Below are 14,340 nucleotides of genomic sequence, written 5' to 3'. Positions count from 1 at the left end.
ATACTTACCTTGCCCAAACCTGATGAGCCAAAGCCACTCTCACACTGGCCCATTCACACAATGGCTACTCTGCTTGCCCCGCCTTATTTTTATTCACCTGTGTTAAGTCACTTCTCATGCTCCTGTTGACTGATCGGGCACAGTCCAAACTCTGAAAACTGCTGTGAAGCATTGCTTTTTTAATCTTCAATTGTGGACCTGTGCAAAGTCACTTCTTCTTGAGCTCATGTTGATTGATTGGGTGCAGTCGAAACTCCAGAAGCTACCACAAAACACTGTTTTTTTCAATCTTCAGTCGGCAACTTGTGCTCCCATTCACTGATTGAGCATTGTCCTATCAGTGAACAGGGCAATATTGAAACAGACTGCCTTTCTACACTGAGACTTCTTGAGACTGATTAAACTAAAATCCATGCTATGGTAAACATGAAAAAAATTATCAAATGGAAGAGACACCATTGTAGTCCAATGTTTTGTCTCAATTTAACTATAGTAGATTCCGGTTAAGTGGGACATATAGGGACCAATACTTTTTGGCCCAATTAGCCAGGTTCATGGAAGTAGTTGAAAAGATATAAAGAAGACAAACTGAGTAATAAATGATGTATTTAAATGAAATGCAGAATAAATTAGAACACTACCAATAGTACTACAGTACTGTAAAATTGTGCATTAGTTCCTAATAGTTATATAAGGAATGAACAAAATCAGCACTGACACCTAGTGCAAATAATGAATTGTTTTCATATAATGCTAATATAGACAACTGCATCCTCCAAATCTTCATTTTTATTGCAACATTAAAGATGATTGTATATACTTTCAAATTCTTTGTAGTTCCTAACTTGTTGAAGTAGTGAAATCATTTTCTTTTCACTTCCTGCCATTTCTGGCATCTTCAAGACTGATTGCTTGAAAGTGCAGTGAGCAAAACAGTTCGGAATTTTCTTACTGCTTATTTCTCGCCAACTATCAGTGACAAAAATCACTGCTTTCTCAACACAAACTCATGCAACTAATGTTATTTAAAAACTGTTTCATTTAAACACAGTATAACGTCTGACAGCTGCACAAGTGTGTGTGTGACTAACGCTAGTTAGAACCTGTTCAGCAACAGTCTCCAGTCACAATTAAGTAGCATAGTGTCCCAAATAAACAAAGGGAAGCCTGGCAATTTTCTCAGTCAGTTTTTGTTCTCAAAGAATTGTCCCTAATATGTGGATGTCCCAACTAACTGAAGGCTCAATTAACCAGAATCCATTGTATTTCATAATCTTAGCGCTCTCCTAGCATTAAAACAAAGAACAGTAGAGTGTAGGAAGAGGCCCTTCAGCATATGATGTCAGTGCTGACCACGATGCTACTCTAATCACAACTGCCTATTCACATACCCGTCTAAGTACCACTTCAACTCCACTATCGTGTCTGCTTCCACCACTTCCTCTGGCATCTCTTTCCAGGTACCTACTACTCTCTAGGGAATAAAAGGTTTGCCTCAAATCTCCTATAGATTATCCTCCCTGCATCTTCCATGTTACGCCTTCTGGTATTTGATACTTTAATACCCGGAAAAACTCTATTTACCCAATCAATGATTCTTATATTTTTTCAAACGTCTATAAGGTCATTATCACAGGCTCAAACATGCCAGAGAAAGCAATCCAAGTTTGCTCAACCTCTCCTTATAATTCATACTCCCTAATCCAGCTGACATTCTGGTGAATCTCTTTTACATACAATGCTCCAAATGCATCTTAATCCAAGCTGCAACATGACTTGCCAACTATTAAACTCAACGCCCTCAGCGATGAAAGCATATGTTGTTTACCATCTTATCCACTTATGTTGTCACTTTCAGGGAGAAATGGACTCGCACCAAAGATCCCTCTGTAAATCCATGTTCCCAAGGGTCCCGATTGAAGCTGACTTCCCACATGCACAACACATTAGACTTGTCTGAATTAAACAACTTCTTCCATTTCTTTGTCAGGTTATTCAACAGCATTCCAAAGAAAACATATGCATTTGAAGAACCTCTAATTAAGGCATGCAAACTTGAGCAGGAAAATACATCTTAATAAGGACCGTGTGCGAACATAAAATCCTCTGAGTTGGCAACACTTAATCCTGCCTTGTAAAGTGACATTCTGATGACTTCATCATTCTTTTTTGGATGAAACTCTGTAATTGATTGAAGTGCTCTTTGCTGTATGTTCTTTGCTTATAAATTATGAAACCTTTTTCAGTGGAAAAAAATATCTTAACACCCAAAAAAATACTCTAAAACCTTTTCTAATTCAGTGCCAAGTTCTGAAGTATTTAACACAAACAAATTTGTATTTACACAGCTCTCCAAAAAGTGGTTTACTAGTGCATTATCACGTTGAATTTGACAGCTGTCCCTCGTATTGGACTGGTGAATATCCTATCAAATATATCAGTGTTTTAAGAACACTATAAAGAAGGAAAAAGTGGAAGAGCAGTGGTCAGGTTAAGGATGGGAATTCCAGCATTGTAGGATTACACAGTTGAAGGCGAATCAACAATAAAAGGAGTAAACCTGGGAATGATTAAGAGGCAAGAAAGGTAGGAGTACAGATATTTGAAGACTCCACTTCTGGTAGAGCTCAAAATTAGACAGGGATAAAGCCAGCCAGCAACAGATAGAACCTTTCAAAAAAAAAACTCCATCTTTTCTGGAGAAGTGTGAGGGGATTGGAAAAATGTTAAATCAACTACTGGAGATAGCAGTACATTTGGAAAATCAATCTAACTAGTCAGAGTAAGCACAGCTTCATGAAGGAGAAAATTACTTTAAATAAATCTTCACTTTTTTTTTAAGATTGTGTAATATTACAATGGGATCTTGATCAATGGGCCATTGGCTGAAGAATGGTAAAGAGTTTAATTCAGATAGATGCAAGGCTGTTTAGCAAGGTAAATCAGGGCAGAACTTGCAAAACAAATGCCCTAGTGAGTACTGCACCTCAGGTTGCAGATACATAGTTCCTTGGAAGTGGTGACACAGGTAGACAGTATAGTGAAGAAGGCATCTGGCACACTTGCTTTCATCAATCAGGATACCGAGTTCAGGAATTGGAACATCATGTTACAGCCGTGCAAGATGTTGGTAATGTCACATTTGGCCTGCTGTGCACAGTACTGGTCACTCTGCTACTAAAAGGGTCTCATTGAACTGGAAATGATGTTAAAAGATTTATAAGGAAACTACTGGGACTGGAGGGTTTGAGTTATGAAGAGATTAGGCCCTGGAATGGAGATGGCTGAGGGATGATCTTAGAGGTTTAGAAAAGAAATAAGATTAATAGCCAGTCTCTTATCTAGAGCTGTGGAGCCCAAAAGGAGACCACAATGGTTTATAGTGAGGAGGAGAAGAAGACTTAAAAGGTACTTAGCAGCAACATTTTCCACACAGATGGTGGTCTGTATATGAAAAGAAGTTGTCAAAGGAAGTGCAAGAAGTAGTTACAATTATGATTTTTTAAAACACATTTGGAGAGGTACATGGACAGGAATGGCTTAAGTCAAACACAGGCAAATCGGACTAGCTCAGTTAGGAAACTTAGTTTGCACTGACATTGGACTGAAGGGCCTGGTTTCTGTGCTGCATAGCTCTAAGATTTTATGACTAAATCTTGGCGAGTGGATAGAGGAGAACCGGCAGATGCATTATTAGTTCTAGCTTCTCAACTCTAAATGACCTTTGACACCTACTCTATTTTCTGTTTTAACCAATCCTCAATTCCTGACAGTATTTTAGCCCCAATCTCAAGTGTTCTTACTTTATTTGATAAACTCTTATGGCACTTAATCATAGATATTTTTGAAATTTCAAAGTAAGTTGCAGAAAATTGTAAAATTAGTCAGCTCCATCATGGGTAGTAGCCTCCATAGTATCCAAGAGGTCTTCAAGGAGTGATGCCTCAAAAAGGCAGCATTCATCGTCAAGGACTCCCAGGACATGCCCTCTTCTCATCATTACCGTCAGGAAGAAGGTATAAAGGCCTGAAGGTACTCATTCAGTGATTCAGGAACAGCTTCTTCCACCCAGCCATGCAATTTTTAAATGGACCCTGAACCCATGAACACTACCTCACTACCTTTTTTTAACATTTTAACATTTCTCTGGTTTTGCACTACTTATTTTTATATACATACATATATAATACACACATACACGTATACACACACACACACACTACACATAGATACGTATACACTCATAGATGCACTGTAATTCAGGTTTTTTTCTATATTTATCATGTGTTGCATTGTACTGCTGCCGCAAAGTTAATAAATTTCACGAAATATGCCGGTGATATTAAACCTAATTCTGATTCTGAATTTAAAATCAGATATTCCTCATGTATTTAGTTAGTCCCTGATCTCAACACTACTCTCCTGGGCACTTCCTAAACCTTTGTTCAATTGCTTGTAAATTTCTCCTTCTACAGTTCTCTGGAGTACAGAATTCCAACAAAAGGCTAGAGAAGCAGCGCCTCCTCATTCAAGTCATAAATGGAAAATATCTTATTGTAAATATTGCTACTGGAAGAAATAGCCTTCTGACGTTTCTCTCATCGATCCCTTTCAAAATCCTTTTCATGCATTGCACGAATTACCTGGTCTGCACTACACTGCTCCAATACATGCATATTCTGTCTTGAATAATGGAGACCAAATTAGTATGCAGTACTCCATTTCTACTTGCAATAGTGGTCTGAATAGTAACATTAAAACTTGCCTATTTTTATATCGCATACCACCTGCTGTAAAGGCCAAATGGTCTGCAATAAAAACACCACTTTTTCTTCTTCATTAACTGCTCTACTTTTAGGCACTAGAACATATTGATATCATTTTGTACCACAAGATTTGGTAGTCTCGCAATGTTTAAATAATAATTTGCTTTTCCATCATGGTTAACCTCCTATTTTCTTAAGATTTGGGAAACATGATTTAATGATTTAAAATAGAAATGCATAGTAATTCTGTTCAACCCTATTATTTTTTAGGTACAGTTATCACTACCTTAGTAACAGATTCTAGGATCTGTTTTATTAATGGTCCAAGGCTAGCTTGATAGCAGTTTTCTTGGTCACTCCTTTCTTAAATCTGCTATTTTCCAATATACAGGAATCCTTCTAGAATCTCAGAGTTGGGAGATGGAAAAACAGTGCACTAGCTATCTCTGTGGCCACTTATTTCAAGACATTGAGCTCATCAATTTGAGGATGTATTAGCTTTCTGTCCTGTCGATTAATGTCTTTTTCATCCCCCAGCTATCCATTCACACTCAAACTCGGTGTTCTCTGCTACATTACAGGAGAAAATACACCTTTTATTTTATGAAACAAAATATTTTGTTTAATTTCTCCTTTAATTCCTTTTTCCCTGACATAATTTCTCTAATCTCAGTACTCTGGGGACCTACATTACTTTTGCTAACCATTTCCTTCTTACAAATCTAAAACCTTTATGGTCATTTATACTTCTTCATAGATTACTCTTTTAATCTAATTTTCCTTTCTTTGTAAATTTCTTGATCTTCCTTTGCCGAAATCTGAGATCTTTCTAATCTTTAGTGTTGTGTAATTAATATTTCAGTAATATTCAAGTAATATTGCAAACATGTTTGATTTAACTTTCTCTGTTGTTTACATAATTCATTGTGGGTTGTATGCACTTGAATGGCATACACCATTACACCACTATGTCACATGTGCACAGCTCACTAAAGTAAAACTAAGAACGTACATGAGTTATCCCTGGGTCCGTGTCTTTCTTTCAATTAGTTTTATGTTTTGGAGTCACAAAACATAACACTTAGATGTACTGCTCTTTTATAAGTCTTCTTCTTTGTTCTAACGTTATCTTGTTTTGTTGGCTTTGGGTGGACCAATTTTACTGCTGGGTTTCTGGACATTTAACAGATATTTATTGTAGCTATGTATAATTCTTTAAGTGTTTGCCTTTGCACGCTTACGGTTATAGCTTTTAACATCGTTTCTCAAATTCATCACAGCAAACGAATCACATAAACCTTTCTATCAAGCCATGTAATTCCAAAGGTGATGCACCTTCATTTATAGAGATGCGATGGAAAATAGATAAAAATAATCAACTTCTTTAGCTTAGACTATACCTTTTTTTTTTGGCTATTAAGATGCTCAGATATCACAATGTTTTTCAGTCTGGAAGTTTAATAATGTGTATATTAACTGTTTCATTATACACTAAGTACGATAGAAATACAAATCCTTTTTTTTAAGACAAACAATAGTTCAGCAAAAAAATGCTTGTTAAACTATAGCTCACTGTTTTGATGGCTTGGGGTATTCTCTTCCAGAGATACCTTGCTGTATTCCTGTAATAATGAACAGAAACAACATGATTTTCAACATAGCAATCATTATATTTAAAGATCATTAAAGCACCAGTACAGTCATTTCCACCAGTGCTTACAGTATATGGAATGATATAGTAAATTTTGAGTTGATGCAACTATCTTCAACCTTCACTTTAGTTTGAAAATTATTAAGACCTTCAAAACCATTACATCTCCCTTAAGTTGTGAACAGTTTGAGAAGAGGAGACAATGGCCATAAAAATATGAGGTTTGCCACTTCATTTTTGGTTGAAACATTACATCAAAAAGAGTAAAATTTCATTTAGACAGAAGTTGGATTGTCATCTAAATTCTAAAGGTTATAGAACCAAATAGCATGGAAACATCCCTTCGACAGTGATCCCTGCAGCACACAGCTGGTCACAGGCCTCCAATCTGAAAAACCCTCCTATTCCAACTACCAAGCCAATTTTGTATCCAATTGGCTAGATCACCCTGGACCTCATGTAATCTAAAGCTGTGGATCAGATGACCATGTGGAACCTAGTCAAATATCATTTTAAAGTCATTGCAGACGTCTAATGCCCTGCCCTCGTCAGTCCTCTTGATCACAAACTTAAAACACGATGGTGAATTTAACTCAATAATTTGCTCAGAGAAATGATACAATTTTATGCAATGTTGCTCCATTTTTCAGTACTCACATGTCGTTGTGCAGAAGATACAATGCAAGCAATTGGCCATAAACCTGAGGTGTTGCTATTCCACCAGGAGCCTGCAAATCAAGATAAAGGTGTAAGTTTCACTAAAAAATGGAATAACCTTCCAGTTTTAATAAGCTACTGTTAACAAGTCCAAGATCTGGTCATAGAGAGGGATGTTGAGTCTCAAAGAGGACATTTTACCCGCCAGCCTCTGAGGGTCGGTCATGTTAAAAACCGAGCTGAAGTGGATAAGCAACATCTTGGCATGCGAGACATCATCTTCTAGGTGGGGCAGGACAGAGGAGGGAGCTGAAGCTATGTCATCATCAGTGGACTGGTTTGAGTGGTAGGCGAACCGGAAAGGGTTCAATGTAGCTAGAAGGTTGTTTTTGTACGATCCATTTTCAGTCATTCAAAGCACTTCATGATTGTTGGAGTCAGTGCCAATGGGTGGAAATGATTCAGGCCAATTACAGTACCTTTGCTCTCTTGGGCACTGGTAAAATGGTGGCTGCCTTGAAACCTGCAGGGGCAATGGACTGTTTCAGAGATATTAAAGACATCCATTTAAACCTTTGTTAGCTGGGCCGCATAGCCCCTCAGCATTGAGGTTGAGGGCTTCAAGTTCCTGGGAGTAAACACTAATAACCTGTCCTGGTCCAGCCACGTAGACGCCATAGCCATAACCATCTTTTCTGTTTTTTCAGTAGGCTAAAGAAATCTGGCATGTCCCTGTTGACCCTTACCAATTTTTATCAATGCACCTGGATGCATAACGGCTTGGTATGGCAACTGCTTTGTCCATGGATGTAAGAAGCTGCAGAGAGTTGTGGACACAGCTCAGCACATCACAGGAACCAGCCTCCACTCTATGGACTCTATCTATACTTCTCTCTGCTTCAGTAAAGCAGCCAGCATAATCAAAGACCTCTCTCAGCTCAGACATTCTCTCTTCTTCCCTCTTCGTTTGGGGAGCAGATACAAAATCCTGAAAGTGCATACAACCAGGCTAAAGGACGGCTTTCACCCAGCTGTTATAAGACTAGTAAATGGTTCCTTAGTCCGATAAAGTGGACGCTTGGCCTCACAACCTACCTTGTTATGATCTTGAATTTTATTGTTTACTTGCACTGCACTTTCTCTCTAGCTGTTACACTTTATTATTGTTTGACCTTATTCTACCTCAATGGAGTCTGTAATGATTTGATTTGTATGAAGTGTATGCAAGACAAGCTTTTCACTGATCTCAGAACATGTGACAATAACAAACCAATTCCAATCCTCACCAGCCTGAAAATCACACACTGGGACTTACCAACCAATCTACAGGGCAACAAAAAATAATCTGGCAATGCTGGACAGTATTGAGTGGGTGGCTGAAGATTCACCCTGCCTTTCTAGGAGATCCAAGTGGCTGTGTTTTGGCTGTAGGCTTCCGGGTGATGCATATGCTGAGATATGTGGGATGAGTAGGGTTGCGATCAAGTTGATTGTCATGGCCATACACACCCAGGGTATAAATGCCATTTAGATTAGATACTCTGCAGCAACTTTTCAAGTTCCCGTCACCTGCCATGGCTATAAAAATCACTTTGCTTTGTATTATGTACTCTCTTGCTCCAACATTGCTACAATTAGATAATGTCACTGATCATCTTTCTGTGAATAAGTTCTGTATGTAATCCTTTCAATTAGGGAATAAAAAGCTTTACTACTTAGGGATCTTCATGAATTTGCACAGCCACCTTTACTCTACCTTTTCCAATTTTTCTGTCTATCCAGTTTGCCTTCACAATCACTTTCTCAATTAGAAACCCTGCAACCTTTCAAGATTAGCATAGATACATTGGCAGATTTTTCCATTCCTACAATGGCTTTGCATTGATCCTGTGCTTTTGAGGACATCCAAATGCTTTATACTCATACTGTAAAATCACAACGCTTGTTGTAATGTAGGAAATGTGGAGTCAAGCTGCCACAAATAATGTAACAATAACACAACAATCCATTGCAAAAATGTTGAGGGGGACAAACGTTGGTCAGAGCCCATAACAAGGCCTCTCCTAATCTTCTACAAAATGGATCACTGAGGTTCATATTAAAAGGCATGCAGGGCGTCTGTAAAATGCTTCACACAAACGACAGCATCCATCACTGAATATAACTGCATCAATAATACCCAGGAGTGTCAGCCTTCTTGTGAAGTCATTACTGGCATTCAGTTTGAACCTTAGGATTCAAAGCCAGAGGGAGGGGGAGCAGTGAAGACATTGAGAACAAGCAAGAGAAGTGTGGGGTGGGGAGATCTGGAGGTATGAGATTTGGATTGAGAGTCAAGAGTTAGATAGGGATGAGGCATGGCACAAGTGAAAGGGTAACGTGGAAGATAAAGAAAAGTTAGGGGATGGAGAGTGACGGCTAGGGCCAGAAGATGGGCGAGGATGGGAGATAATGGCGGGGGTGGAGTAGACCTGACAGGAGAAGGTGTGGAGATGATGGGAAAAGTAGGGGGAGATGATGACGATTGGTGGGGAGATGGCGAGGGGGAGACAACGCGTGGGAGTTTGTTGACAGCTGGCTGGGATAACGATAGGTGAGGGTTGGTTTAAATGATGAAGGGTGCTGATAGGGGCAGATGACGGTCGAGGGGGTACATGATGAAGGATAGGTGAGCGAGCCAATGACTGTTTGGGGGGGAATGATGATAGTTTGGGGAGGACATGACGATTGCTTGGGAGGAGTGCTACCTCCTCTCACGCTGCACCCACCCAGTCCCCACCACCGCTCCGCCGAATTCGAGCCCCAGTTGTGGAGACCATCCCGCTCGCTCTTGCGCTACCTCCAGCTCCTGCGTCTCGCACTGCTCCAGAAGCTTGCTGAACGCAACAGACTTGCCCGCCATCACCACAGCGGGCATCTTCGCTGACCCCTCGCTGCCGTCCTCTCCTTTCCACGTTTCCTCTTCCGGGTCGCGCGCAGGCGACACCCACCGCGACTCTGCAGCGCCGCCCTGGTGCCCAGGAGGAGGTGAGGCAGCCTAGCTGCTGAGAAGGCAAAGTGTGCGGCATGACCAGGCTGATCTGCCTCAGCGCCAAATAACAATTACTGAGGAAATGCTAACAATTCCATATAACATCGTTATACATCAATTTAAATACAAGGAAAAGATTATTTTCACTTTCTGAGTGACATAATGATAGGCATTCAAACAAGAAGTCCCTTTGACCACTGGTTCCATAGTGGCTGTGTGGTCCAATTCTGCTAATCCTTACTGTGGGATCATGACAATAGTCACTCCCTGTGCGGGAGCATGGAGGTCAAAGGAGTCAGCTACAGTAGCAGCCTGTTTTGTGGCACCACCACTGGCTGTGTTTCACAGCAAGATAGGTCATGTTCCAAGCAAGCAATAGTGATGGGCGACTCCAGGATTGATAATTGGTCGCCTTTAATGCTAGAGTTAAAGATAACTCTAAGCGGGCACAGGACATTCTGAAAGGGGAGCAGGATCAACCAGAGGTCGTGGCCTATATTGGTACCAGGAAGAGAGATGAGATTCTGCAGAAACACAAAATGCTGGAGGAACTTAGCAGGCCAGGCAGCATCTCGGAAAAGAGTGCAGTCAATATTTCGAGACAAAACCCCTTGGCAGGACTGTTCTAGATACTCTTTTCCTAGATGCTGCCTGACCTGCTGAGTTCCTCCAGCATTTTGTGTGTGTTGCTCGGATTTCCAGCATCTGCAGATTTTCTCTTGTTTGAGGTTCTGCAAAGAGAATTTAGTGAGTTAGGCAGTAAGTTAAAAAACAGGACCTCCAGGGTGGGATGCCAAGGAGAGAGGGCAGCTTCCCCAGATTCTCATATTCTCAACAATAACCTACTTGGTCATTTTTCTATCACTGGATAATTTCCCATTTCCCACTACCCACTTGCAGGCCATTTAAATTCTTCTTCCTTATTGTTTTCTGATCTGGAGTAAAGTGTAGGCAAATTTGAATAGAGCTGCTAGCTCACATACCAAAGACTTGGATTCATTCCTAACCCCAAGTTCTATCAATGTGGAGTTTGCACGTGTCCCCTGTGACTTCGTAGGATTACTCTGAGTGCCCTGGATTCACAACCCAAAAACAAACAGGTTGGTGGGTTAATTACGCTCTGTAGCTGGTGTGTCGTTCAGCAGTAGCATTTGGGAGGGGTTGATGAGAAAGTGAGGAGAATAAAGAAATGAGATTAGCGCAGTGTTGGTGTAAGTGAGTGGATGATGGTTGCTGTGGACTTGGTGGGCCAAGGGGCCTGTTCCCATTCTACTTGCCTTTATATTCCCATGCTTTTATCTTGCTCAGTTTATTTGATATATACGTTAAGGGACGAACAAGGAGAGAAAGGAAATTCAAACTGTCTTTAGGGAAGCAGATCTGTTGGACAACAGATTCATCGAGTGGACAGTGGACATCGAGTGACAGTGAGACTTCAATGGCAGCCCACGGATGTTGTGTGGCAGCTATCCGTGTTACTATAGAAACAACAATTCATCATGAGTTTGGACACATACACATAGGAACTCATTTAAGATTGCTCCAAAGAAAACAGTGTGTAGACTCAGCCTCCTACAAGGTTGGACTGACGATGTCCATCTCTGCAGGAAATCTGAAAGAGGAAACTGAAATTGCTGGAATCACTCACTAGGTCATACAGAATCTGTGAGAAGAGATGTATAGTTCATGTTTCAGGTTCCACTGCTTTTGTTATTGCCTCTTTACTAATATCTGAACTTGTGCCTTATAGAGACAAAGTGTCACGGAATGGAACAGGATGGAAACAGGCCATTCAGCCCAACTCATCCATGCCAGCCCATGGACACCTTCCTGAACTAATCACATCCCCTGGCATTAGATCCACAGTGATCTCTGCCTAAGCAATTCAAATGTTCATCCAGACAGGGAACTGACTTTCAAAGATGTACAAGATGATAACAGTCACAGATCGAGTGGACAACCAGTGACATTTTTCCCGGGGTGGAAATGTCCAATACAAAGGGGCATAATTTTAAGGTGATTGAAGGAAAGTATAGTGTGGATGCCAGAGGTAAGTTCTTTGCACAGAGCGGTGAGTACGTGGAACACTCTGTCAGGGGTGGTGGTAGAAGCAGATACATTAGGAAAATATAAGAAACTCTTAGACAGACAAATGGATGATAGGAAATGGAGGACTATATAGGAGGGAAGGGTTAGGTTGATCTTAGAGTGGGATAAAATGTTGGCACAATATTGTGGGCTGAAAGGCCTGTATGTGCTGTAATGTTCTATATTCACTCTCTCAGACAATGTATTCCAAGTAAGTACTGCTCTCAGATAAAGAAATTCTTCAGTCTGAGTTAGAACACTGATGATCCTCTGCAACCAATATGTGTGCCAGTCTTCTCGTTCTCATTTTTGTTTTGGCATCTCCCTACCTGTACACTTGAATTGTTGTTCTGTAGAGCAAAGGGGAGAGATTCTGTTGGTGTCTACAGACTGAATTATAGCCAATGTTTCAGGAAAGACACCTCATCGCTATAATTCACACTGCCACGCCAGCACTACCTGTAATATCTATGCTGACATCTTCTGTGTAAATTAAAGCAATGGCTTCCTTTTACCTTCTGTATAAAGCCAGTATCAGGAGTGTGGATAATAGCAATGGAGAGTAGTGCCTTCAATTGCTGTGCTGGAATCTGCAGTCAGAATTTGTCAGGAAATGTAGAGGAGTCTTGACCCAAAAGCAGAGCAGTAGAGATGATTTAGCGGTGACCGAAAACTTTAATAATAAACTGCAAAATAATTAATCATGAGGGGCCATGAAACAAAAAAGAACAGGTGCTAAACACCTCAGCCATCAAGGTAACTGAAGACTAGGGGCAACAGGTTGAGGCTGTCTGGTTCAGTGAGTGAATAAAGGTTGGGATGAGAGCTGGGTTTAAATAGGCTGCAGGAGATGAGTTGGAAATGAGTGGCAGGTGATTGCCGTAAGCTGGGTAGGGACTGGAAGATGTCTAAATGTGCAGGCCTGACAGGAACACCATTCCCGCCCCCCCCCCCCATCCATCTCCAACAGCTGGCACTTGACAGCCCAGTGCAATCCATATGGGTCTGGAGGAACAAAGATTAAACTGTATAGCATCCAAGGCCAGATACTGCACAGCTTGTTGACAATGACATGAATCCATCAATTATTGAGTTGTGTACACTGGGTCAACTTCCACCATCCCAGGTTCCAGAGGTACAGGCTCACATGGGTTTAGTGCTCCACGGACAATAGACTTGAGGCAGGACATGTGGAAGATAGGTGTGATCCTGAGGGATTGCGACAGTTGGAGATGCCAAGTGTGGTGAAGTTAATACTTCAGTAATATTTAAATAATCTTGTAAGTAAGTTGTTGATTAAGCATTTTTGTTTCTTTAAATAATTCATTACAAGATATATGTAAAAATAAGTGAATTTCATACATCATGACACTACCACGTAATACGTGCACACCTCACTTAAAGTAATGAGCAAACTAAGACTCGCATCTCTCAGCTCCTTGTTTTTCTTCCAATTAGTTCAATGTTTTGGGGTTACAAAACATAAAAACGACAACAAAGTATTTTTTAAAACTAACCCGAGATGGTCACTAAACTGTTGAAGTGCGAGAAGTTTGAGTTAAAAAAAATGCAGTGAAGTGATCAAGTTTTAAAGAAAGCTGTGCAGTACGTGCAGAGACAGTCGAGTTTAAAAAAATGGCAGAAAATAGAAGAATTCACAGGTTCATAAATAATGAGTACCAGGTGATAATAATCATTGAAAACGGCAGAAATGACTGGCTACATTGGAAGGACTGATGCGTTTGATTACACAACAGATAACTGTATTTTATATATTGAATGGATTAACCAGTATTTTAAAGCAAATGGAATAGCCAATGAGAACCAAGTGCCAGTTTTGCTGCAAGCAAAAGGTGTATAATCTGCTTTGGAGTTTGACTGCTCCAACTAAACCAGCAGAAATTAGCTTTCCTGATATCAAGAAAGTAATGCAGGAGCATTTTGAACCAAAACCATTGTTGATTGCAAAAAGCTTTTGGTTTCATAAGTGGAATCAAAAGGAAGGGGAGGTAATTTCAGTGTATGTGGCTGAATTGAAGAGAGAGTCTGAGCATTGTCATTTTGGTAATAAGCTTAATGATGCACTAAGAGATCATTTAATTCATGGGATATTACAAGAAAGCATCCAAAAATGGCTCGTAAGTCAA

General features: G+C 40.3%; 1 protein-coding gene across 2 annotated transcripts in view; it reads right to left on the bottom strand.

The window, feature by feature from the left end:
* Positions 1-10,035, bottom strand: part of cops8 (COP9 signalosome subunit 8) — a 36,369-nt gene extending 26,334 nt beyond the window's left edge. Inside the window, exons 1-3 of one of the 2 annotated variants that reach the window (XM_072261487.1) lie at positions 9,914-10,035; positions 7,075-7,145; positions 6,340-6,388 (exon numbers count right to left, since the gene is read on the bottom strand). In XM_072261487.1, coding sequence (XP_072117588.1) covers positions 6,340-6,388; positions 7,075-7,145; positions 9,914-9,991 — 198 coding nt within the window. In that variant the 5' untranslated portion in view covers positions 9,992-10,035. Of the gene's footprint in view, positions 1-6,339; positions 6,389-7,074; positions 7,146-9,842 lie in introns of both variants that reach the window. The other variant, XM_072261488.1, reaches the window with a different exon arrangement.
* Between the last annotated feature and the right edge of the window lie 4,305 nt (positions 10,036-14,340).

Source organism: Mobula birostris, chromosome 6 (assembly GCF_030028105.1).
Source record: "Mobula birostris isolate sMobBir1 chromosome 6, sMobBir1.hap1, whole genome shotgun sequence".
NCBI classification, from domain to species: domain Eukaryota; kingdom Metazoa; phylum Chordata; class Chondrichthyes; order Myliobatiformes; family Myliobatidae; genus Mobula; species Mobula birostris.
Note: the sequence above shows the minus strand (reverse complement) of the source record. Positions and strands in the feature narration are given on the sequence as shown.